This window comes from Vulpes lagopus, chromosome X, assembly GCF_018345385.1.
Source record: "Vulpes lagopus strain Blue_001 chromosome X, ASM1834538v1, whole genome shotgun sequence".
Classification (NCBI taxonomy): Eukaryota; Metazoa; Chordata; class Mammalia; order Carnivora; family Canidae; genus Vulpes; species Vulpes lagopus.
Genome location: NC_054848.1, coordinates 65,664,545 through 65,692,191, shown reverse-complemented (window position 1 = coordinate 65,692,191; position 27,647 = coordinate 65,664,545). Strand labels below are relative to the sequence as shown.

General features: G+C 37.2%; 1 protein-coding gene across 1 annotated transcript; it reads left to right on the top strand.

The window, feature by feature from the left end:
- Nucleotides 1-1,630: 1,630 nt before the first annotated feature.
- SATL1 (spermidine/spermine N1-acetyl transferase like 1) lies at nt 1,631-27,007 on the top strand. The gene is made up of 6 exons (XM_041740434.1): nt 1,631-2,242; nt 4,237-4,288; nt 16,694-16,774; nt 17,171-17,272; nt 18,389-18,429; nt 26,837-27,007. Exons 1-6 carry the CDS (start codon nt 1,631-1,633, stop codon nt 27,005-27,007), a joined length of 1,059 nt encoding a protein of 352 aa, XP_041596368.1.
- Nucleotides 27,008-27,647: the final 640 nt, after the last annotated feature.

The window sequence follows — 27,647 nt, the reverse complement described above, 5'->3', positions numbered from 1 at the left end:
TTCCATTTATAGCCAGTATGGCCAAATGGTAATTGTGCCCCCACAGTTCTATTTATTGTTCTGTCCATGGGATGGGCTTTGGACTCTGTCCCCATTCTTTCATGTATTAGATTTGGGAAAACTGGGATGCCTGGGTGGCTTAGTGGTTGAGTGTCTGCCTTTGCCTTAGGGTGTGATCCTGGGGTCCTGGGATCAAGTCCCACATTGGGATACCTGCAGGGAGTCTGCTTCCCCCTCTGCCTGTGTCTCTGCCTCTCTTTGTGTGACTCTCATGAATAAATAAAATCTTTAAAAGATAACAAGATTGGGGAAAACTAGTTAATTCAAATTCTACTTTTCTATTAATAAATTATAGAATAACAGTATATACCTCACAGAGTTGCTTTGATGATTAAATGAAGTAATGCATATATAAGGCCCTTAACACAATGCGAGACTTAAACTAGCCTCAACCAAGGATCTCCAGTATACTTAAAAAATAAGTCATTCCATCTGTAACAATTTTAGCACCAATTACATAATATATACTGTTGTGGAAATGAGCCAACAATTAAAATGATGAGAGAAGGGTTTCTGTGAGGGAGGAAGGGATTAAAGGATAATATACTTAATTTCACAGATATGGGGGTGGAGAATAAGCATAGTGTATGTAAGAGATAGGATAGTGTAATGGTAAAATACCTGCAAATAAAGTTGGATAGACCTGGGCCTGAATTTAGGCTCTTCTCCAACTGTTGAGGCCTTAGTTAGTTTACCAAATCTTTGGAACTATTTTCCACAGAAGTGGGGATAATAGGATTGCTATGGGATTAAATGAGAACATATAATGTGTTTCCCACTGAGCCTAGGTCATAAAGCATTTTCTGCTTTAGACACTTGAGCACCTCATTAGGACAACCTTCTTAAGTATTCTATTTTCTATGCCTACGGGAAAGAGGTAGTAAGTGGAAGTCAGGATAGCAATAGGAAGTGAATTATTTGAGGGCAGGGGCACAGGGAAAGCAGAATTAAGGCAACTATCTTTGAATTGAGTGGTTAAAATAGCAAGTACTTTTAGGGAGAGCACCAAGCATAAACTCTAAGACTCCTTTCAACTTCTTGCTTCACCCTCTTAAACTCCTGGAAAAGAGGAAAAAGTGGTGGTCAAGTAGGCACTGTCCCTCACCACATGAGGGAGCACTTAGACATGTAAATATGAACATTGTGACTTCATCATTATGACGCAGTGACTGTGCAAGGGGGTGAAGCAGTAATACTCCCCCAGGGCCATTTTCTTCTTCCCCTCACTTCCCGCCTGTTGGCAGAGAAAGGCCAGATGACAACCTGAAACCCAGCCAAGCCTACAGCTGTGATCGCTGGTGAGGTCAACTCCAGCAAATCGGAGGCATCAATAATCTCCTTTAGGTAGTCCTTTATTTTCCCCATTCTCATCTTGATAGAGGGGTCTCAAAGTACGAATCAAGTTGGGAAAAGACAGAAACATCCTAAAGCCTCCCACTAAAGTGCTGTAGTTAAGGACTCCTGCTCCATCAAGACAGTCACTGGCCAACCAGTTATCTGCCAAACCATCATCTGCCAGCCAGTCCTCAGCCAACCAGTTCTAAGTCAACAAGTCCTTAGCCAACCAAGGATGAATCAACTGGGCATGAACCAATCAAGCTTACCAGACAGGAATCAACCAGGGATGAGCCAGCCAGGCATGAGCTTATTTGGTATGAACCAACTAAACATAAACCAACCAAATACAACCTTAACTGACATGAACCAACCAGGAATGAGCCAGCCAGGCGAGAGCCAAATATGCAGAAGCCAACAAGGTACATGTCTATCTGACACAAACCAATCAGGCACATGGCAACTAGATATGAGTCAACCAGGCCTGAGTCAACCAGCCATGTGGCAACCAGGCACGAGAAAACCACACTCGAGCTTATTCAGTACAAGTCAACTAAGCATGAGGCAATCAGTCCCAACCCAGCCATGCACAAGTCAACCAGGCCTGAGGCAACCAGGCCTGAGCCAATTCAGTATGGGTCAATCAGTCATAAGGCAACCAGGCTGGAGCCAATCAGGCACAAGTCAAGCAAGCCAATCAGGGACAAGCCAAGCAGACAGAAACCAACGAAGTCCAAACCAACCAGGCAGAAGCCAATCAGGCATGAGGCAGCCAAGCCTCATGAAATCTTTCCGAGTAAGACCTGCAGAGGCACATGACTGCCCAGAAATCCTGCGCCTCATTAAAGTAAGCATCTTTCTCCTTATTCTGTGGAGTTTCATAGCTTTAGTTTAGGGCCGAGAGTAAGGAAGGCATAGGTTGGGTTTGAATCCTAGCTTGGCTAATTATGACCCATGTACACAACATTTAACCTCTCTAGGCTTCAATTTTCACATCTAAAATCATGATCATAGTACTATCTATATTGAAAGAATTATTGTAATGGCATAAAACAAATTTCTTGACTTAGAATAGTGAGCTCAGAAGTGGGAAAGATGGATTCATGGAAATTTCAGGGACCTAATGGTGTACCTCCTGGGGAAATTTTAACTTTATTTTTATTTATTTATTTTTGGAAATTTTAACTTTAAAAGAGGTTCTTAGAGAAGAGGGATGCTTCACTTAAATGAATGACCTTTTAGTGATAGAATTTCAGGTATTTATGGATAAGATTTTAGGGTAGGGAGTGTTGTTGCTTTTAAGACCACACCTATGTGTAGAAGCTAATGGTACAGAAAACAGCATTCATCCAGAACAAATCTTCCATACAATTTCAGAGAGTTCTTTGACTCCTGAGTCCCATACACAGCCTCCAGGAATTCAAGAAGTTGGGTTAAAAATACCTGATTTAAAAGTTCATTTTAATGGCCTTCCTGGAAATCATCCCAGTATAGTAAAGAGGACAAACTAATAGCCATGGTTACTGTGTTGAAGTTCTGCGGCACTCGAAGCAATTGCTTATGTGATGCACAACCTAAACAATTCCGTATAAAAGTAGCAGCCTAGATTTTTAATGGAGTAAATATGAGGCTGGTATAAGGTGCAGGTTATAGATAAGAGAGCCTTATAAAAAGAGTTTTGCCATGAAAATGTTTCCATTTCTAATTTATGTTCCCTTTGATCAAAGAATGTATTTTCACAGCCAAAATAAAACACCAAACGTTTTCTAGTGAAATCTATCTGTTGAAATGATGCTAGGTCCTATTACAGATCTGTAAGAACTGGGTTGTCTATCCTTCTATGTCTTCCATTCTATTCTATCCTCACAAGTTCTCGTATCATCTCTTTAACTGGCATTAATCTGCATGATTAGATCATCAATCAAAATATACAACACAACTACATTTTAGTCATTCCAGAAGCACATTTTTCCATGTAGAAAAAAAGTAATTTTTTTCATAGCTTAGTATGTGAAACCAAATTGGCAATTAATAAATTTATTATTGAATGGCAGTGAATATCTCTATCCAGAAAACTTATCTTCTTTATCTTTCAAAACATCACCAAAGGAAAAATAGATCACTGGACCCTCCCACTTCAATGAACCTGTATCTGTGGAGTTCCTGACCACATTTACTTTTAAATTTGCCCCATGTACCTGAATATACAACAGAAGTTTCTTGGGAATAATTTTAATGAGTATTCACAGAAAAATAATAGAAAAACTAAATTACTTATTCTTATAAGACATTACATTACTTATTCATAGACAATGAAGGTAATAATTAATTAGCTTTCAGTTTTATGTTCTAATAATCTGGAAGTGGGCAATGCTTTTCCAAACATGAAATCCAAACCATGTATTAATCTGAATGTGCAAAAAAATGATAGAGTCAAAAGTCACCTTGATAAAGTTTAAACTGGGAAAAGCACCTCACAGGCAAACATGACAGACTTTTCTGTAAAGTCTACTAGCTTTATTGTATATTGACTTCGTGACATCTACTTTGACTATTCAGGAACACTTTTAACTTTTCTTTCACATTTCTGGTTGTATTCAAGACTAGTTACCTGGACAACCGATTTTCATGAGTGAGTTATCGACATAGTTCATCTCTCTACATACATTCTTTTATTGCTACTTCAGATTTTAAGTTTCTAGACGACTGGAGTTAATTCTCATTTTTATTAATACTGACTGGGACATCTTATATTAATAAATGCTCAATAAAAACTTCATGATTATCGTCCTAAGAATTTGTTATTAAACCTTAAACTGAAAGTTTTCTCTACTTTGATAGGAATTGGCTTCCTGTGAAAACATGCTAGATTCAGTGAAGTTAACAGTAACAGGTAAGATGTTTTATAGTATTTTCAGAGCTAAAAAAAGAAACATGACATAATGTATACAGACATATTTCTTGTATTTAGGTATGTGGAAGCTGCTGCCCTTGGTACACAAAGATGATGCCATTAATAGTATTTACATGTGCAGGACATTAGTTTGATAGCTTTGTCAATGATCCTCTATTTTATATTTTCCCCATTTTTAAAGTATGGAATTCATATTTAAAAGCTTTTACATCTTTATGAGGGCAATAGACTTCAACTAATTGTTAAAAGATAGAATGAGAAGTGTAACTGTTCAGAGAAAGTAAATTTAATGCCCAATATGTTGGTAGTAGCTTGATAGGATGAAATGGATAAACATAAAATGGTGAACTATTTTTAGGATATTTACTCCATTTTGATAGCCAGCAATATTAAAACCATAGGCTAGTATTTTATGATTAATTAGAACTTTTCAGCCAGGAAATATGAACACCAAACGAGATGATTAAAGCAGATAGAATCACACTCTTGGAATTCCAAATGAATTTGAGCTTTACCGTATCTGTGAAAAGGGATAGGGACTGGAATTCTGATAGGGATTGCATTACTTTTTTTAGATCACTTTGAGTATTAAACCTTATATTCCATATAAAAGTAGCAGCAGTATTAAACCTTATATTCCATATAAAAGTAGCAGCCTAGATTTTTAATGGAGTAAATATGAGGCTGGTATAAGGTGCAGGTTATAGATAAGAGAGCCTTTGAGTAGTACTGACATGTTAACAATGTTGTCTTATGTATGAATACATGAGGTCTTTATATTTATTTAGGTCCTTTTCTTTCAGCAATATTTTTGTAGTTTTCAGCATGCAACTATCTCACCTCCTTGGTTATATTTATTTCTAGTTGTTTACTTTAGGGGCCACTGTAAATGGAGTTACTTTCTTAGTTTACTTTTTTTTATTTTTTTTAAAAATTTTTTATTGGAGTTCAATTTGCCAACATATAGCATATCACCCAGTGCTCATCCCATCATTTAGTTTACTTTTTAGTTTGTTCCTTGATGTATAGAAACAAAACTGACTTTTGTTTGTTGATCTTACAGTCTGCAAATTTGCTGAATTCCTTTATTGTATATATTAACTTTCTTTTGGATTCTTTGGGATTTTTTATCAGTAGGATTGTGTCATCTGCAGAGATCATTTTACCTCTTCCTTTCTAATTTAGATAGCTTTTATTTTTTTCCTTTCTAATAGTTCTGGCTGTAACTTCCAGTAAAATGTTGAATAGCAGTAGTAAAAGTGGGCATCCTGCCTTATTAATCTTAGGGGAGATGCCTAAGCCATTCACCATTGAATATGAAGTTAACTGTTCTTTATATTTTATGTACCTTTATTATGTTGAGGAATTTTCCTGTATTCCTAGTTTTCTGAGGGCTTTTGTCATGAAAGTGTATTGTCAAATACCTTTTCTGCATCAATTGAGATGTTCATGTGCTTTTGTCCTTTTGCTCTGTTAATATGATGTATTATATTGATTGATTTTCTTATGATGTAACATCCTTTCATTCCTAGGATAAATCACACTTGGTCATGGGTCATGGTGAATGATTCTTGTCCTATGCTGTGAGTTTAGTTTGCTTAGTTTGTTGATGATCTTTGCATCTATATTAATGAGTGGTATTGGTCTATAATTTTGTTTTCTTCTGATGTATTTTTTTATTTTTTTATTTATTTTTTATTGGTGCTCAATTTGCCAACATACAGAATAACACCCAGTGCTAATCCCATAAGGGCCCCCCTCAGTGACCCTCACCCAGTCACCACCATCCCCCACCCACCTCCCTTTCTACTACCCCTAGTTGCTTTCCCAGAGTTAGGAATCTGTCATGTTCTGTCTCCCTTTCTGATATTTCCCCTCATTTATTCTCCTTTCCCCTTTATTCGCTTTCACTATTTTTTATATTATCCAAATGAGACCATATAATGTTTGTCCTTCTCTGATTGACTTATTTCACTCGGCATAATACCCTCCAGTTCCATCCATGTCGAAGCAAATGGTGAGTATTTATCATTTCTAATGGCTGAGTAATATTCCGTTGTATACATATATAACATCTTCTTTATCCATTCATCTATCAATGGACACCAAGGATCCTTCCAAAGATTGGCTGTTGTGGACATTGCTAAACATCGGGGTGCAGGTGTCGTGGCGTTTCACTGCATCTGTATTTTTGAGGTCAATCGCCAGCAGTGCAATAGCTGGGTGGTAGGGCAGATCTATTTTTAACTCTTTGAGGAACCGACACACAGTGTTCCAGAGTGGCTGAACCAGTTAACATTCCTACCAACAGTGCAAGAGGGTTCCCCTTTCTCCACATCCTCTCCAACATTTGTGGTTTCCTGCCTTGTTAATTTTCCCCATTCTCACTGGTGTGAGGTGGTCTCATTGTGGTTTTGATTTGTATTTCCCTGATGGCCAATGATGCAGAGCATTTTCTCATGGGCTTGTTGGCCATGTCTGTGTCTTCCTCTGTGAGATCTCTGTTCATGTCTTTTGCCCATTTCAGGATTGGATTTGTTGGTTTGTTTCTTTGCTGTTGAGTTTAAAAAGGTCTTTATAGATCTTGGATACTAGCCCTTTTTCTGATATGTCATTTGCAAATATATTCTCGCATTCTGTAGGTTGTCTTTTAGTTTTGTTGACTGTTTCCTTTGCTGTGCAGAAGCTTCTTATCTTGATGAAGTCCAAATAGTTCGTTTTTGCTTTTGTTTCTCTTGCCTTCATGGATGTATCTTGCAAGAAGTTACTGTGCCGAGTTCAAAAAGGGTGTTGCCTGTGTTCCACTCTAGGATTTTGATGGATTTATGTCTCCCATTTAGATTTTTCATCCATTCTGAGTTTATCTTTGTGTACGGTGCAAGAGAGTGGTCTAGTTTCATTATTCTGCATGTGGATGTCCAATATTCTCAGCACCATTTATTGAAGAGACTGTCTTTTTTCCAGAGGATAGTCTTTCCTGCTTTGTCAAATATTAGTTGACCATAAAGTTGAGGGTCCACTTCTAGATTTTCTATTCTGTTCCATTGATCTATGTGTCTGTTTTTGTGCCAGAACCACACCGTCTTGATGACCACAGCTTTGTCGTACAACCTGAAATCCGGCATTGTGATGCCCCCAGCTTTGGTTTTCTTTCTTAATATTCCCCTGTCTATTTGGGGTCTTTTCTGATTCCACACAAATCTTAAGATAATTTGTTCAACTCTCTCAAGAAAGTCCATAGTATTTTCCTAGGGATTGCATTAATTGTGTAAATTGCCCTGGGTAACATTGACATGTTCAAAATATTAATCCTTCCAATCCATGAGCATGGAATATTTTTCCATCTCTTTGTGTCTTCCTCAGTTTCTTTCAGAAGTGTTCTCTAGTTTTTAGGGTATAGATCCTTTACCTCTTTGGTTAGGTTTATTCCTAGGTATCTTATGCTTATGCATGCAATTGTCAATGGGACTGACTCCTTAATTTCTCTTTCTTCACTTTCTCTTTCTCATTTCTTACACTAATTCTTAGTGTATAGAAATGCCACTAATATCTGGGCATTGATTTTGTATCCTGCCACACTGCCGAATTGCTGAATGAGTTCTAGCAATCTTGGCATGGAGTCTTTTGGGTTCTCTATGTACAGTATCATGTCATCTGTGAAGAGGAAGAGTTTGACTTCTTCTTTGCCAATTTGAATGCCTTTTATTTCTTTTTGTTGTCTGATTGCTGAGGCTAGGACTTCTAGTACTATGTTGAATAGCAGTGGTGAAAGTGGACATCCCTGTCTTGTCCCTGATCTTACAGGAAAGGCTCCCAGGGTTTCCCCATTGAGAAGGATATTTGCTGTGGGCTTTTTGTAGATGGCTTTTAAGAGCCTGAGGAATATTCGCTCTATCCCTACACTGTGAAGAGTTTTGATCAGGAATGGATGCTGTATTTTGTCAAATGCTTTCTCTGCATCTATTGAGAGGATCATAGGGTTCTTGTTTTTTCTCTTGCTGGTATGATCAATCACATTGATTGTTTTACAAGCATCGAACCAGCCTTGCATCCCGGGGATAAATACCACTTGGTCATGGTGAATAATCTTCTTTATGTATTGTTGTCTCCTATTGGCAAATATCTTGTTGAGAATTTTTGCGTCCATGTTCATCAGGGATATTGGTCTATAATTCTCCTTTTTGATGGGGTCTTCACCTGGTTTTGGAATTAAGGTGATGCTGGCCTCATAGAACAAGTCTGGAAGTATTCCATCTCCTTCTATCTTTCTGAACAGCTTTAATAGAATAGTTACAGTTTCTTCTTTAAACATTTGATAGAATTCCCCTGGGAAGTAATCTGGCCCTGGACTTTTGTGTCTTGGGAGGTTTTTGATGACTGCTTCAATATCCTCCCTGGTTATTGGCCTGTTCAGGTTTTCTATTTCTTCTTGCTCCAGTTTCGGTATTACGTGGTTTTCCAGAAATGCGTCCATTTCTTCCACATTGCCCTATTTATTGGTGTATAGTTGTTCATAATATGTTTTTAATATCGTTTGTATTTCCTTGGTGTTGGTAGTGATCTCTCCTTTCTCATTCATGATTTTATTAATTTCAGTCTTTTCTCTCTTCTTTTTAATAAGACTGGCTAATGGCTTTTCTATCTTATTAATATTTCAAAGAACCAACTCCTGGTTTTGTTGATCTGTTCCACAGTTCTTCTGGTCTCGATTTCATTGAGTTCTGCTCGAATATTTATTAACACTCAACTTCTTCTGGGTGTAGGACCTATTTGATGTTTTCTCTCCAGCTCCTTTAGGTGTAATGTAAGCTTTTGTATTTGAGTTCTTTCCAGTTTTTGAATGGATGCTTGTATTGCGATGTATTTCCCCCTCAGGACTGCTTTTGCTGTATCCCAAAGATTTTGATTGGTTGTATCTTCATTCTCATTAGTTTCCATGAATCTTTTTAATTCTTCTGTAATTTCCTGGTTGACCCTTTCATATTTTAGCAAGATGGTCCTTAACCTCCACGTGTTTGAAATCCTTCCAAACCTCTTGTGATTTACTTTTGTTTCAAAGCATTATGGTCTGAAAATATGCAGGGGACAATCCCAATCTTTTGGTATCGGTTCAGACCTGATTTGTGACCCAGTATGTGGGCCATTCTGGAGAAAGTTACATGTGCACTTGAGAAGAAAGTGTATTCAGTTGCATTTGGATGTAAAGTTCTGTAAATATCTGTGAAATCCATCTGGTCCAGTGTATCATTTAAAGTTCTCGTTTCTTTGGAGATGTTGTGCTTAGAAAACCTGTCGATTGTTTAAAGATTGAAGTCACCAAGTATAAGCGTATTATTATCTAAGTATGTCTTAACTTTGGTTATTAATTGATTGATAGGCTTGGCAGCTCCCACATTCGGGGCATATATATTGATGATTATTAGGTCCTCTTGTTGGATAGATCCTTTAAGTATGATATAGTGTCCCTCTTCATCTCTCACTAGAGTCTTCGGGATAAACTTTAGTTTATCTGATATAAGGATGCCTACCCCTGTTTTCTTTTGAGGACCATTTGAATGGTACATGGTTCTCCAACCTTTTATTTGCAGGTTGTAGGTGTCCTTATGTCTAAAATGAGTCTCTTGTAGACAGCGAATAGATGGGTCTTGCTTTTTTACCCAGCCTGAAACCCTGCACCTTTTGATCGGGTCATGAATGCCATTCCCATTCCAAGTTACTATTGAAAGATATGAGTTTACTGTCATCATGATACCTATTCAGTCCCTGTTTTTGTGGATTGTTTCCTTGGACTTCCTCTTTCTTTTACAGAGTCCCCCTTAATATTTCTTGGAGAACTGGTTTGGTGGTCCCATTTCTTTCGGTTTCTGCCTATCTTGGAAGCTCTTTATCTCTCCTTCTATTCTGAATGAGGGCCTGCTGGATAAAGTATTCTTGACTGCAGGTTCTTCTCTTTTAGTACCCTGAATATATCCTGCCAGCCCTTTCTGGCCTGCCAGGTCTCTGTGGAGAAGTCTGCTGTTAATCTAATATATCTTCGTTCTCATTAGTTTACATGAATCTTTTTAATTCTTCTGTAATTTCCTGGTTGACCCTTTCATATTTTAGCAAGATGTTTTAGCATAAAGTTTAGGGATATATTGTCTCTCGCTGCTTTAAGGATCTTCTCTTTATCTTTGGAATTTGCAAGCTTAACTATTAAATGTCGAGGTGTAATTCTTCTGTAATTTCCTGGTTGACCCTTTCATATTTTAGCAAGATGTTTTAGCATAAAGTTTAGGGATATATTGTCTCTTGCTGCTTTAAGGATCTTCTCTTTATCTTTGGAATTTGTAAACTTAACTATTAAATGTCGAGGTGTTGAACGGTTTTTATTGATTTTAGGAGGGGATCTCTCTATTTCCTGGATCTGAATGTCTGTTTCCCTTCCCAGATTAGGAAGTTTTCAGCTATGTTTTGTTCAAATACATATTCTGGACCTCCTTCCCTTTCAGCGCCCTGGGGAACCTCAATTAAATGTAGATTTTTCTTCCTGAGGCTGTCACTTATTTCCCTTAATCTATCCTCATGACCTTTTCATTGTTTGTCTCTTTTTTCCTCAGTTTCCCTCTTTGCCATCAACTTGTCTTCTATGTCACTCATTCGTTCTTCCACCTCGTTAACCCTCGTCGTTAGGACCTCTCATTTTTTTGGATTGGATTGCATCTCATTTTTTTTATTTTTATTTTCTGCCTGATTAGATCTAAATTCTGGAGTCATGAAGTCTCTTGAGTCCTTTATTCTTTTTTCTAGAGCCACAAGTAGATTTATAATTGTGCTTCTGAATTGGGTTTCTGACATTGAATTGTAATCCAAATTTTGTAACTCTTTGGGACAGAAGACTGTTTCTGATTCTTTCTTTTGAGGTGAGTTTTTCCTTCTAGTCATTTTGCTCAGTGAAGAGTGGCCAAAATCAAGTTGTTTTGGGAAAAGGAGAAAAAGAGAGAAGAGAAAGATGAATAGAAAAAGAAAAAAAAAAGGAAAAGGAAAAAAAAGGTGAAGAAGAGAAAAAAAGGGGTGGAAGCAAACAGAAAACAAAAAGCAAGGGGGATTATCCTGTTTCTGTATACTGTAAATCCCTCGACTTCCCTTGGAACTTTCCTGCTGGGTCAATAATTTGTTTTTCCCCTGTCCATCTAGCTTGTTCTGGGGGAGGGGCCTGCTGTGCTGATTCTCAGGTGTCTGCACTTGCGGGAGCTGCTCAGCCCTCTGCCTGGTGCAAGGCTCAGTGAAAGTTGTTTAACCTGTTTACCCTGTGAGGCCACTGTGAAGCTCAGTGGGGGTTGTTTATCCTGTGAGGCCCCAGGAGGAACAACCACAGTGGTGGCGGCCAGCTCTCCAGCCTTATAGTCAGCTCCGGCAGTAACTATGGAGTTGTCAGTCTGCAGGGGCCTGTATGCTCCCGCGTGCGGGCCGCTGATCTGCGCAGCTTGGGGCGGCCTGGCCGCAGGAGTTTCCTTGCTGTCCTGTGCCCTCCCGGCTTCTGCCTGTCCCAGGGGTGATCACCGGATCTTGGGCTGTGTCCCCCGGCACCCTGGGCTCCGGGGTCTGTGCTGTTGGAATCACGCTCCCTGCCTCGCAGCTCCTTCTGCGCGGAGCCTCTGATGGAGCCACCTCCGAGCTGCCCCTGGTTCCAGCCGGTCGTGTGCTGCAGCCATTTAGCGAGCTAGGCTGCAGGGTGTGGCATGCTCTCCCCGGGGCACAGGTGCTCTGTTAGTGCCCCTGGGAGCCTGAGGGCATCCCCGCTCTCCTGGGATCCTGTCCGAGTTCCCTGGGAGCGCCTTTCCTACGCCTTTCCTACCAGGAAGATTGGTGAAGCTCCTTCTTCTCCAAGACAGGGCTTTCCTGTCCTGGGGGCACTTGCCACGGCCTTAGCCCCGCTCCTCGTGGGGCCCCTCCCCCTTGGATGCCTTTTATTTCTTTTCTCCCCCTCGTCTTCCTACCTTGAAAGCAGCACAGACTCTTCTCACTGCAGCATTCCAGGTGTTCTCTCTTTAAATTTCAGGACGTATTCATAGGTTTGCAGTATGATTTGAAAGTTATCTAGGTAATTTGGTGGGGACAGGTGACTTGGGGACCCTACTCTTCTGCCATCTTGCCCCGCCTCTTCTTGTGATGTATTTTTTAAATATTTTTTTATTTATTTAAGAGAGAGAGCCAGAGAGAGAACACGTTGGGGGGAGGGGCAGAGGGAGAGGGAAAAGCAGACTCCTCTGCTGAGTGGGGAGTCCAGTGGGGCTCTATCCCAGGACCCCGAGAACATGAGCTGAGCTGAAGGCAGATGCTTAACTGAGCCACCCAGGGTCACCTCTTGTGATGTGTTTACTTGTCTTTGCTATCAAAGTAATAGTGACTTAATAGAATGAGTTAGGACGTTTCTTCCTCTTCAAAAGTTTTGGAAGAGTTTAAGGATTGTGTTAATTCTTCTTTAAATGTTTGATAGAACTCACCAGAGAAATCATCTCATGGTTCCTGACTTTTCTTTGTTGAGAAATATTTTGATTACTGATTCAAACTCTTGTTACAGGTCTGCTCATATTTTTTCTTTAATCAGTTTAGGTCATTTGTAATTTTAAAGGAATTTGTTCATTTCTTCTAGGTTATCTAATTTCTTGGTGTAAAGTTCATAGTATTTACTTATAATCCTTTTCATCTCTGTAATGTTAGTAGTAGTGTTGTTTTATTTCTTTTTTTTAAAGATTTTATTTTTTTATTCATGAGACACACAGAGAGAGAGGCAGAGACACAGGCAGAGGGAGAAGCAGGCTCCATGCAGGGAGCCTGATGTGGGACTGATCCTAGGTCTCCAGGATCACACTCTGGCCTGAAGGTGGCGTCAAACCGCTGAGCCATCTGGGCTGCCCTGTTATTTTATTTTTGACTTTAATTACTTGCATCTTCTCTCTTGTCAGTCTAGTTGTCAATTTATTGATATTTTCAAAAATCCAACTTTTGGTATTACTGATTTTTCTCTATTGTACTTTTTCCCCCTTTATTTTGTTTATCTCTGATCTAAACTTTATTATTACCTCTCTTCTATTAACTTTGGGCTTAGTTTGCTCCTTTTTTCTAGTTTCTTAAGGTATAAGGTTAGGTTATTGCTTGAGATCTTTTTAAATGTAGGCATTTATAGGTGTAAGTTTCCAAGCACTGTTTTCACTACACTCCATAAGTTTCATATGTTGTATTTTCATTTTCATTCATCTCTGTTTTCTAATTTCCCTTGTAATTTCTTCTTTTACCTAGTGGTTAAGAGTGCATTAATTTCTAAAATACATGATATTCCTAGTTTCCTTCTGCTGTTGATTTCTAGTTTCATTCCACTATGATTAGAAAAGATACTTATATGATTTCACTTTCAAATTTTATTGACTTGTTTTTTGGCCTAAGATATGGTCTATCCTAGAGAAAGTTCCATGTGCATTTGAGAAAAATATGCATTGTGTTGCTGTTTGGTGTAGTGTACTGTGTATTTATTTTAGGTCCATTTGATATATATTGTTCAAATAATCTAGTAAATTATTTATCATCTGTCTGGTTGTTAAATATATTACTGAAATTGAAGATTTGACGTTTCCAACTCTTATTGTAGAGCTATTTTTCTATCTTCAACTCTGTCAGTATTTGCTTCATATATTTTGGTGCTCTGAGATTGGTACATAAATGTTTATAAATGTTTATCTTCTTGGTGAATCGATCCTTTTATTATCAAATAACCTCATTCTTTGTCTCTTTTAACAGTTCTAACTTAAAAGTTTATTGTGTCTGATATGGTACACCCACCTCAGCTCTCTTTTGGATATTATTTGGATGAAACATCATTTTTCCATTATTTCACTATCAACATTTCTGTGTGTCTATGTGTGTTTAAATCTAAAGTGAGTCTCCTATAGACAGTATATAGTTGGACCATATTTTTTAATCCATTCTGCTCATCTCTGTCTTTTGATTAGATTGCTTAATCCATTTACATTTAATTACTGAGGAGGGACTTCTGCCATTTTGCTGTTTTCTATATGCCATAGCCTTTTTGTTCATTTCCTCCATTGCTACCTTCTTTTGTGTTTTGTTGATTTTTGTATTGAAATATTTTTATTCCCTTCTCATTTCCTTATGTGTAAATTTTATAGATATTTTATTTGTGGTTATTATGGAGATTACTTTTAACATTCTAAAGTTATAATAATCTAATTTGAATTTATACCAGCTTAATTCCAATAGCATACAAAACTCTTTTGTACATCTCCATTTCCCTTCTTTTATATTATTGATGTTAGAGATTACATCTTTGTATACTGTGTACCCAAAAACATACATTAATAATCAATTTTATGCACTTGTCTTTAAATCATGTAGGAAATAAAAAGCAGAGTTATAAACAAAATTAAAATGACTCTAGTCCTTATAATTGTTCATGTATTTACCTTTAACTAGGTACCTTTACTTTTATCTTTTATTTCTTTATGTGGTTTTGAGTTACTATCTAGTTTTCTTTCATGTCAATCTGAAGGACTTCTAGCATTTTATACAGGGCAGGGTCTAATTATAATGAAATCCCTCAGGTTTTGTTTTTGGTGGTGATCTGGAGATGTCTCAATTTCTCCCTCATTTGTGAAGGGCACTTTTGGTAGAGATAGAATTCTCAGTTGATAGGTTACCCCCAGCACTTTGAATAGATCAACCCACTGCCTTCGGGTGTCCAGGGTTTCTGATGAAAAATCAGATGATAATCCTAATGATGATCCACTGTATGTGACAAGATCCTTCTCTCTTACTGCTTTCAAGATTCTTTTTTGTCTTTTAGCAGTTTGATTATGTGTCTTGGTGGTGTTCTTTTCAATTTATACTACTTGGGAGTTTGTTGAGCTTGGATTTGTAGATTCATTAATTGATTCCAATTTGGGAAGTTTTCAGCCACCATTTCTTCAAATATTCTTTTTTCCTGTCTCTTATCCTTTTGAGATTCTGCCCTATAGTGTGTATATTGGCCCACTTGATAGAGTTTGATAAAGCCCCTAAGCCGTTTACTTTTCCTCTTGTTTTTATTTCAGTTCCTGTCTTGGTAATTTCAATTGTCCTAATATTCAAATTCACTGATTTTTTTCTTCTGTTAGCTCAGTTTTGATTTTGAACCTCTACAATGCATTTGCCACTTCAATTATTATGCTTATCACCTTCAGAATTTTTTGGTGGGGCTTCTTTTTTATAATTTGTATTTTGTTACTGAGACTCTTATTTTGTTCATACATTTGGTCCGTTTTTGTGCATGTCTTTCCTTTAGCTCTCTTAGCATCTTTAAGACAGTTGTTTTAGTCTCGGTTTAGTACATGTGGCCTTCCTTAGGTATATTTTCTATTGACTTACTTCATTCTTTTGAATGGGGCATTGTTTCCGATTTTTTTATATGCCTTGTGACTTGTTGAAAAGTGGACATTTTAATCTTTTGTTCAAAGATTTTATTTATTTATTCATGAGAGAGAGAGACAGAGACAGAGACAGAGACAGAGACACAGGCAGAGGGAGAAGCAGGCCCCATGCAGGAGGAAGTCTGACGTGGGACTCGATCCCAGGACTCCAGGATCAGGCCCTGGGCTGAAGGCGGTGCTAAACCGCTGAGCTACCCGGGCTGCCCTGGACATTTTAATCTTAAAATATGTTAACTCTGGAAATAAAATTCTCCCCCTTCCCCAGGGATGGCTGTTGTTTTTTTCTTTTTATTGTTATGGGGTGTCTGTGTCAGAGATCAGCATAAGTTACATGTTTAAGGTGTTCTAAGGCCTTTTCTAAGTCTGTATCTTTTCCTAGTTATACATGGTAGCTTTCTAAATTCTCTATATATGTGGTTGGTTTTAAATGTCAAAACAGATGTGGTTCTTTTTACATCTGGAAGCTGTTTTTATTGGTGAAGGTTGGAAAAATTGTGGCTAACTTCTAAGCTCTCACCTCAGCATTCAGAGTAACAATCCATGATCAGAACACAGAACTCCAGTATTTGGAGGATAAGTTCCTGAATGCCTATCCTGGCTCCAGCAAGACACTCAGCAATTCATGTTATTGACCATACAGCTGCTGCCATGAGGCAAAGGGGCAGGGGAGACTTGTAAGCCACTATGGGCTGATAGCTGAATTTAATTGCAATTTACCAGCCCAGCTGTACTCTAGAAGTTCCAAGTGTTCAAAAAACTCTAGAGTTCCAAAATATTCACTGCCAGTACAGTTGTACAGGTGAAAAGATGAATTCCTAGTGCTGCCTACTTTACCACCTTCCTTTTCTTTACTATAAACTTTCTTTTTTTACTATAAACTTTCTAATATTTCTAATACATTATTTATGAATTTATATTTCAGATTTACTCAGGGATGGCTTTGGGGACAATCCCCTTTTCTACTGCCTGATTGCAGAAGTACACAGTCAACAAAAACCACCAGGTAAAATAAATCTGCTTCTTCCAATTTAATCTGTAGTATACTTTCTCTATCCTGAAAATGAACAGTTTGATAGTATAGACTTACTATTAAATAGAGTAGGAGAGTATAAGTACATAAATTCATTTTTTTAAGAAAGAAAATGTGTGGTATATACTTGTATATGCATAGGAAAAAATTTGGAAGAATATACTTTGTTAAAGGATGGCTTATCTTTTTAGGATTGTGTTTTATGGGACTTAAACCTACATTATATATTTTCATATTGTTTGACATTTTGTCCAGTAAACTTTTATTACTTTAATACTTAAAGAAAACTCTAAGATATTCAATTTTAGAGGAAAGACCACTCAATGATTCAAAGCCTTAGCCTCATTGTACCCTCTTTCCCTCTTCTAGGCAAAGTGACTGTTGGATTTGCCATGTACTACTTTACATACGACCCCTGGATTGGCAAGTTACTTTACCTAGAGGATTTTTATGTCATACAAGCTTACCGAGGTCAAGCTACACTTAAATTATTACTTATAGTTTAAAAATTAAAATGGCATATTTTAAGGATAGGGCTTCAGTATAAATATGGTATTTAAGTTAGTTAATATAACTCACTTCTATTTCATGAGCCTGATCATTATCCTAGCTATCCTTGCATATGGTAAAAACTCAACCACAGATTTGGAAAGGACTTTCCATTAGTTCCTATAAAGGCCTGAATAAGCCAAATTATCACAGCTATCCTTTTATTAAAGATTTTATTTATCTATTCATGAGAGACACAGAGAGAGGCAGGCAGAGAGATAGGAAGAGGGAGAAGCAGGCTCCATGCAGGGAGCCCGATGTGGGACTCGATCCCAGGACTATGGGATCACGCCCTGAGCCGAAGGCAGATGCTCAACCACTGAGCCACCCAGGCGTCCCAGCTATCCTTTTTTTAAAAAAGGATTTTATTTATTTGAGAGAGTGAGAGCACAGAAGCAGGGGAATGGGCAGAGGAAGAGGGAAAACCAGGCTCCCCACTGAGGACGGAGCCCAACACAGGGCTCAATCCCAGGACTGTGGGACCATGACCTGAGCCATAGGCAGAAGCTCAATCTACTGATTCACCCAGGTGCCCTGTAGCTATCCTTTTATCTTTAAAAGAAATGCATTTATGTTTTAGGCTGTTTTGTCTGAAAGTGAGTAAGAAATATATTATGATAGTGACAGTGACTCATTTCTCCTTCATCAATCTTTAAATCCAAAATCTCTTCTATTACCTTTGGAACCATATTACAATTAGGAGGAAGATATTAAAAATATTGAGTTGAGTTACAACACAAGCTCTTAATATATAACAGCCAGATACATGTGTTTTTTTAAAGATTTTATTTATTTATTCATGAGAGACACAGAAAGGCAGAGACAGTCAAAGAGAGAAGAAGGCTCTGTGCAGGGCACCCAATGTGGGACTCAATCCCAGGACACCAGAATCACACACTGAGCGAAAGGCAGAGGCTCAACCACTGAGCCACCCAAGCTTCCTGATATAGGGTTTATATTTTACTTAAGATTAAAGCATATAAATTTGTTAAGTGGATTTTTTAAACATGGTTCATTTTCCATTATATATTTTAAAAGGTCTAGGTATTGGAGCTGAAATGCTGAAGAGATTAAGTCAGGTATGTATTATATTTAGTAAAGATATTCTATATGTTATCATTATCTTCATTAAATATTTAAGAGTGTAAATTAGATAATTTATCCCACCTTCTGAACATAACCTCAAAATATTTTATTTCTTTATTCCAATTAAAATAGATCTTCAAATCAGATATTCATATGGATTATATTTAAATTATATTTAATCAAAAATTGATTTCTACATTGTCCACAACCACACTATACACCACTTTGCTATAAAGCAGAGACAAGCAAGAGGGATATTAGAAGGCAATATTACCCATAAAATAGGTCCATGGTATGAATATAAGAATAGCATAAAAATCACTTCTGGTAAGTGGGGAGGAGTTGGAGCCTCCTAAGCTCATTTTGTCACAGGGACACAACTAGAAAACAGCCATATCTGTGGAACCAACCCAGAAAATGACCCCAAACTCTAGCAGAACAGACATTCCAGTTAATCAAGGAGAGGATGCCACATCAATAAGAGTAGGAGAGGGACACCTCGGTGGCTCAGTGGTTGAGCCCCTGCCTTTGGCTCAGAGCATGATCCTGGCATCCCGGATCTAGTCCCATATCAGGCTCCCTCCCTCTGCCTATGTCTCTGCCCTCTCTCTCTGTATCTCTCATGAATAAATAAATAAATCTTTAAAAAAAAGGGTAGGAGAGGCATAGAGAAGGTCAATAACCAAATTCCTGGGGAGACTAATCACAAAAGGGAAGGACGCCTCAAGCACATAGAAGGAAGAGGATCAGACTCCACCCCAGGCAGCCCAGGCATGGGGGATCTGCATTGGAGACAAGTACCCATAACATTTGGCTTTGAAAACCAAGGGGGTTAACTTCCTAAGTTTTTATAACCACCTAGACATAACTACAGGAACTTTTTTTTTTAATTGGAGTTCGATTTGCCAACATATAGTATAACACCCAGTGCTTATCCCATCAAGTGCCCCCCTCAGTGCCCATCACCCAGTCACCCAATCCCCCTGCCCACCTCCCCTTCCACTACACCTTGTTCATTTCCCAGAGTTAGGAGTCTCTGATGTTTTGTCATCCTCTCTAATTTTCCCCACTCATTTTCTCTCCTTTCCCCTATAATCCAGGAACTTTAAAAATCAGTGGGTTTAGCACTGAGAGTGAGGGGGCAGTAAGAAATGGAGTCCCCATCCTTAAAGAGACAGTATAACAAACAATCCTGCCAAGATACAGCATAGAAGCAGCAGTATGAAAAATACCTAGGATATCCAAGATTTATTTACAAATCTCAGAATATGTGCTGGAAGAGCAGGGATCTTTAGGTCACTACTTTAAGAATAAAAGAGCTGGTGGTAGCCATTTCTCTCTTTCCCCCACTCCCTACCTCACAGTCTATATAGCTGGATACTTGTGGGAAACAGGGGGTATGCTGCACCTACCTTGTTAATACTGTGCATCCCACCCCACATTCTCCTTTGGATCCCTTCCATCCAATCCACCCCACTCAGCAAGAGTCCCTCCAAAATAGCTCCTGTCAGGTCTTATTCAAGCAGCTCTGGCAGTGACCTGCACCTGCACCAGTCCAAAATGACTCCTGCCCTGAGGAAAGGGAAAGATAATCACACATATCAGTTTGACTGTAGCCCTAGCAGCCAAACCTTATAACTGGCAGTGTAGAGAGAGTGCCCTGATCAGCAGGGGGTCTGCAGGACCAGTAGATGGACTGGGGCAGGCATCTGATATGATAACTGGTTCTATCCACCAACAAAAAACTCTCAGAGGAAGCATGGGGAGAGATTCCTGCAGTTTGGGGTCACTGCAACCATGGCACATTGGGGGCAGGCATTTGGTTTGCCAGCCCTGTCTAATAGGAAAAGCCTCTCAAGGTCCAAGGCAGGAAGAGCACCCTGCAAGTTGGTGCTACCACAATGCTTACGAGCAAACTGGGAATAGCATCTGATTTGTTTGCAGCCTCTGCCTACCAACATAAGCCTCTTAGGAGACAACACAAGAAAAGCACTCTGCAGTCTGGTATGGCTTCTGCCCTAGCAAACTGGGCTTAAGACAGACATTTGACCTGATTGTTGACAATGCCCAACTATAAGCCTACAGCCACAAAATGGCCCCTTAACAGGACCAAATATGGCCCACAATAATCAAAGCAGGTCACTGCAGCCAACTGGATTTAAAGCAAATGAGGCTTAGCCACAATAGTAGGGCACACAAAAACCACATAGAAGATACTGATGAAGCACCTGGTTCTGGTGAACAGGGGGCACAGTGCTGCAGGGCACCATAGGACCTCTTTTTTGTAAGGCAACTACATTCAAGACAGTATAGAGACATAACTGATTTCCTTAAGACATATAAACAAACATAGGGAGTTAGACAAAATAAGAGGAATATATCCCAAATGAAAGACCAGTACAAAACCACAGCAAAAGAGCTAAATGAAAGGGATATAAGCAAGATACCTGATAATATATTTAAACTAATGGTCATAGAGATACTGGACTTGAGAAAAGTGGAAAATCTCAGGGAAACTTTCCACAAAGAAATAGAAAACAAAAAAGAACCAATGAGATGAATAATTCAATAATTGAAATGAAAAATAGACTATAGGGAATCAATAGATTAGAGGAGACAGAAGAACAGATCAGTGAGCTAAAAGAATAATGGAAAGCAATAAACCTGAACAGGAAAAAGAAAAAAAATAATTAAAAATGAGAATGTTTAGGGAACTCAGTGACGTTATCAAATCTAATAAAATTCACATTATACAGATCTCAAAAAGAGAAAAGAGAAGGAGACAAAACATTTATTTGAAGAAATAATAGCTGAAAACTTCCCTAATCTGGGGAAGGAAACAGATATTCAGATCCAGGAGGCACAGAGTCCCCAAGAAAATCAACCCAAGGAGATTCATACCAATACATATAATTATTAAAGTGGCAAAATAGTAGTGATAGATAATTTTAAAAGTAGTAAGAGAAAAGTTATATACAAGGGAAATCCCATAAGGCTGTCAGCTGATTTTTTAGCAGAATCTTTGCAGGCCAGGAAGAAGTGGCATGGTATGTTCAGAGAGATGAAAGGAAAAAACCTGCAACCAAGAATTCTCATTTCATGGCTATCCAGCAAGGCTATCTTCAGAATAGAAGTAGAGAGATAGTTTCCCAAACAAAAAAGAAAGCAGTTCATCATGACTAAACCGTCCTTAGAAGAAACATTAAAGGGTATTCTTTGGGAAGAAAACATGATAATCAGGAGTTAAGAAATTATGAAAGGAAAGAAACTCCACAGTTAAATGCAAACAAAATAAAAGCCATAGATAAATCATTTATAGAACTACTATGGAGGTTAAAATGCAAAAGGAGTAAGACCAAGTGTATCTATAAATATAAAAGGATCCACAAAATGAAAGGACATGAAGTAGGGCATATTATACATAAAATGTGGGAGGCTTAATTGATCATCAAATTAATATAAACTGCTATGATATATGTATGTTATTAGAAACCACAAATCATTTATCTGTCGATGGACATCAGGCACTTGACGGGATAAACACTGGGTCGTATATGCTGGCAAATCAAACTTTAATAAAAGAAAATATATAGAAATTAAAAAGAAACCACAAATCAAAAATATCTAATAGATATACAAAAAATTAAGAGAAAGGAACACAAACATATCACTATAGAAAGCTATCAAAGACAAGGAAAGAGCAAGAGAAAAAATAGAGAACTACAAAAATACATATAAAACAAGTAACAAATAGCAACAAGTGCATACCTATCAATAATTGCTTTGAATGTAAATGAACTAAATGCTCTGGTCAAAAGACACAGAGTCACTGAATGGATATAGAACATAAAGACTCCTAACTCTGGGAAACGAACTAGGGGTGGTGGAAGGGGAGGAGGGCGGGGGGTGGGGGTGAATGGGTGACGGGCACTGAGGGGGGCACTTGACGGGATGAGCACTAGGTGTTATTCTGTATGCTGGCAAAATGAACACCAATAAAAAATAAATTTATTATGAAAAATAATAAAAAAATTAAAAAAAAAAGAGAGAGAAAAAAAGCAAACCCCATTGATAAGCCGCCTACAGGAGCCTCCCTTCAGAACTAAAGGTACATGCAAATGGAATGTGACAGGGTGGAAAGATATTTACCGTGCAAATGGAAGTGAAAAGAAAGCTGGGGTACCAATACTTAGACAAAATAAACATTAAAACAAAAACTAACAGGAGACAAAGAAGAACATTACATGATTACAAAAGGAACAATCCAACAAGAGGATATAATCATTGTAAATATGCATCCAATATAGGAGCACCTACATACATAAAGCAACTATTAACAGACATAAAGGAAAGAATTGACATTAATACAATGATAGTAGGGGACTATAACCCTCAGTTACATCAATGGATACATCACCCAGACAGAAAATCAAGGAAACCATAGCTTTGTTAACTTTTATTGGTGTTTAATTTACCAACATACAGAAAAACACCCAGTGCTCATCCCGTCAAGTGTCCACCTCAGTGCCCGTCACCCATTCCCCTCCAACACCCGCCCTCCTCCCCTTCCACCAGGAAGGGAGACAGAAACCGTAGCTTTGAATGAAACACTGGAACAGATGGATCTAAAAGATATACTCAGAGCAATCCATCCCCGAATAGTGTAATACACATTATTTTCAAGTGTATGTGGAATGTTCTCCAGAACAGATCACAGGTTAGGCCTCAAAACAAGTCTCCATAAACTTAAAACGATTGAAATCTATCATGAATCTTTCTGGCCACAATGATATGAAAACAGAAATCAAACACAAGAAAAGAATCTGGAATGAATACAAGTACATGGAGGCTAAATAACATGCTATTAAACAATGAATGGGTCAACCAAGAAATCAAAGGGGAAATAAAAAGAATACATAGAGACAAATGAAAATGAAAACATAATGATCCAAAATCTTTGGGATCCAGCAAAGCTGCTTTAAGAAAGAAGATTATGGCAATATAGATCTACCTGGTAAACTAAGAAAAAGCTCAAATAAAGAACCTAACGTTACACATAAAGGATATACAGAAAGAACAAAGGCCAAAGCCAGTAGAAAGAAGGGAATAATAAAGATTATAGCAGGAATCAATGAAATAGAGATTAGAAAAGAAAAAAAAAACTATAGATCAATGAACCAGGAGCTAGTTATTTGAAAAGATCAACAAAATTGATAAACCTTTATCCAGATTGATCAAAAATAGGAGAGGACTCAAAATCAGAAATGAAGAAGAAATAACTCAAAAATACTAAGGATTATAAGAGAATATTATGAAAAATTTTATAGCAACAAATTGGACAACCTCGAAGAAATGGATAAATTCCTAAAAATATATGACCTTCCAAAACTGAATCCGGAAGACAAAGAAAATTTGAATAGACTGATTGCTTGCAGTAAATTTGAATCAGCAATCAAAAACCTCTAAACAAAAGTCAGGACCAGATGGCATCACAGGTGAATTTTACCAGACATTTAAAGACGATTTAACATCTTTTATTCTCAAACTATTTCAAAAAATGGAAGGAAAGCTTCCAAATTCATTCTACAAAGACAGCACTACCATGATTTCAAAACCAGATAAAGACACTACAAAACAAGAAAACTAAAAGCAGTATCTCTGATGAACATAGATGTAAAAATCATCACAAAATATTAGCAAACCAAATCCAACTATTCACTTAAAAAATTATTTCCTATGATCAAATGGGATTTATTTCATGGATGCAAGGGTGGTTTAATATTCACAAAACAATGTGATACATCACATCAACAAGAGAAAGGATAAAAACCATTTGATCATCTCAATGGTTGCAGCAAAAACATTTAACAAAGTACAACATCCATTCATGACAAAAACTGTGCAAAGTAGGTCTAGAGGAAACATACCTCAACACAATAAATGCCATATAGGAAAATCCAACAATTAACAGCATACTAAATGGTGAAAAACAGAGCTTTTCCCCTACAATCAGGAACAAGATGAGACTGTCCACTCTTACCACTGTTATTCAACATCATACTGCAAGTCCTAGCACTGCAATCAGACAAGAAAAAGAAATAAAAGGCATCTGACTTGGTAAAGAAGAAGCAAATGACAGGATACTGTACGTAGAAAACCATAAAGAAAGACTTTAGCAAAAAACTACTAGAACTGTTAAATGAATTCAGTAAAGTCACAGGATACAAAACTAATATATGAAAATCTGTTGCATTTTAATACACTAATAAAGAAGTAAAAAGAGAAATTAAGAAGACAACTTTATTGATAATTGGACTAAAAACTGTAAGATATCTAGAAATAAACTTAATCAAGGAGGTGAATAATCTGTGCTCTAAAAACTATAAACCACTGATAAAAGAAACTGAAGATGATACAAACAAATAGAAAGGGATTCCATGCTCATGGAGTGGAAGAACCATATTCTTAAAATGTCCATACTTTCCAAAGCAATCTACAACTTTAATGCAATCCTCATCAAACTACCAACTCATTTTTCACAGAACTAGAATAAATGATCCTAAAATATGTATGGAATCACAAAAGACACTGAATACCCAAAGAAATCTCTAAAATGAACAAAACTGGAGGTAGCACAATCCCAAATTTGAAGATATATTACAAAATAATGAAAACTGTCTAGTACTGGCACAAAAATAGACACATAGATCTATGTGGTCACTTTATGGTCACTTAATCTATGGTCACTTAATCTATGACAAAGAAGGCAAAGAATATGCAATGGGAAAGACAGTGTCTTCAACAAATGGTGTTGGAAAACAGGACAGCTAAGTACATCATGAAACTTGACCACTTTCTTACATCATACACAGAAATAAACTCAAAATGAATTGAAGATCTAAATGAGAGACCCAAAACCATAAAATTCCTAGAAGAAAACATAAGCAGTAATTTCTTTGACATCAGCCATAGAAACATTTTTTTTTTATGTTTCTGAGATGAGAAACATTTTCTCATCTGGCAAAGGAAACAAAAAAAAAATTATACTACTGAGACTATAGCAAAATAAAATCCTTTTAGATAGGAAAGGAAACTATCAGCAAAACAAAAAGGATACCTACTGAACGGGGGAAGATATTTGCAAATGATAGCTCTAATACCAGGTTCATATCTAAAATAATGTAAGAGCTTATACAACCCAGTACAAAAAAGAAAAAAAATCTATTTAAAAGCAGTCAGAGGATCTGAATAGACATTTTTCAAAGAATACAGATGGCCAACAGACACATGAGAAGATGCTCAACATCATTCATCATTAGGAAAATGCAAATTAAAACTAGGATGACCTCTCACTTTATATCTGTCAGACTGGCTAAAATAAAAAATATAAGAAATACCAAGTGTTGGCAAGAATATGGAAAAAAAAAAAAGGAACCCTCCCTCGTTTACTGTTGTTGAGAATGCAAAGTAGTGCAGCCACTGTGGAAAACAGTATAGGGATTTAAAAATTTAAAAACATAATTACCATATGATACAGTAATTCCACTACTGAGTATTTACCTAAGGAAGTTGAAAATACTAATTCAAAGAGATATATGCACCCCTATGTCTACTGTAGCATTATTTATAATAGCCAAGCTATGGAAGCAACCCATGTGTTCAACAGATGAATGGATAAGAAGATGTGGTATGTATATTTACATACATATACACATACACACAATGGAATATTACTGAGACGTAAAAATAATGATATGTTTCCATTTGCAACAACATGGATGTACCCAGAGGGTATAATTCTAAGTGAAATTAAGCCAGAGAAAGACAAATACTTTGTGATTTCATTCATATGTGGAATTTAAGAGATAAAATTAATGAACAAAGAAAAAAAGTCAAACAGAACAACACTCTTAAATACAGAGAACAAACTGGTTGTTGCCAGAGGGGAGGTGGGTGGGTGGGATGGGTGAAATAGATAAAAGGAATTAAGAGTGGATTTAACTTGATGAGCATGAGAAATATATAGAACCTCTGAATCATTATACTGTACACCTGAAACTAATATAACACTGTATGTTAATCATACTTGAATTAAAAAAAGCATAGTATAAAAATAAGATCCTTTTGTAATTTGGAAATGCATATGAAATTTTAGGAACTTTTTCTATAGAATAAAGGAAAAAACTATATTGGATTTCTAGAAAAACCAATTAGTAGACTTTGCAAATCATTTCTGTACTTTTCAAAGAAAGTTTCTTATAGTTTTAGAGAAGTCCAAGAGTTAACTATTATATTATTATTTGGAAGTATACATAGTGCCTTGCATGTAGACCTTTAATAAAATAAATGTATTAATGAAGACTATGCTTTCAAGTAAAAGTAATCTCTGTTTTTAAACAGATAGCCATCAGAAGCCAGTGTAACTGCATGCACTTTCTTGTTGTCATTTGGAACCAAGCTTCTATTGACTACTACACTCGTCGAGGAGCTTTAGACCTTTCGTCTGAGGAGGGCTGGCATCTGTTCAGGTTTAACAGAGAAGAACTCATGGATATGGCAAAGGAAGGCTGAAAGAGGATACATCTCAATTTGTCCCAACATATGTTCCAACATTTGAATGTCACCTGAGTCCAACAGCAGTTTGACTTTGAGTGTTGTACAATACAGCAAGTGATCAAACTCTGGTTTGAGCAGATCTTTTACTTTGAAACAGATTTGGCAGATACAATCAACTTGCCTTTTTCCAAACTAATATACTAATAACTAGTAGCATAGCTGATGATCCAAAAGAGTAGATAAACCAAGAATCACTTTATAGTTGGTGTTAGTATATTTTTTACCTACCATATCTCACTAAATTTAAAATGTTTATATTTTCACATCTTAACACAGCTAAAATTGGAATAAGTATAATGATCAAGTGGTATCACTTTTTTCTTAGAGGTAAATAATGTATCTTAGATTTGATGAAATATGGATCCATTTGATTATAAACAGATCTGAGGTACAAAAAATTCATTTAAAATACTGAAGCTAAATTTTGAGAAGCTTACTTATGAAAAACTAGTAAGTGAACTATTTCCCTATCTTGAGTAGCTCAGGTACCACTGCCTCCTTAACATCATCTCAGAACTGCATTTTATCTCTGAACATTTACAGCTCTTTGGTTGTATATATCTTAGGGAAGATACTACATATAAAACTATATATG

Excerpts from the sequence above, each read along its gene's own strand:
- SATL1 (XM_041740434.1), top strand. The coding sequence starts at position 1,631 with ATGAATCAACTGGGCATGAACCAATCAAGCTTACCAGACAGGAATCAA. Across the intron at positions 4,289-16,693 it reads AGTGAAGTTAACAGTAACAG|ATTTACTCAGGGATGGCTTT; the intron begins GTAAGATGTTTT and ends TTTATATTTCAG. Across the intron at positions 17,273-18,388 it reads TGTCATACAAGCTTACCGAG|GTCTAGGTATTGGAGCTGAA; the intron begins GTCAAGCTACAC and ends ATATTTTAAAAG.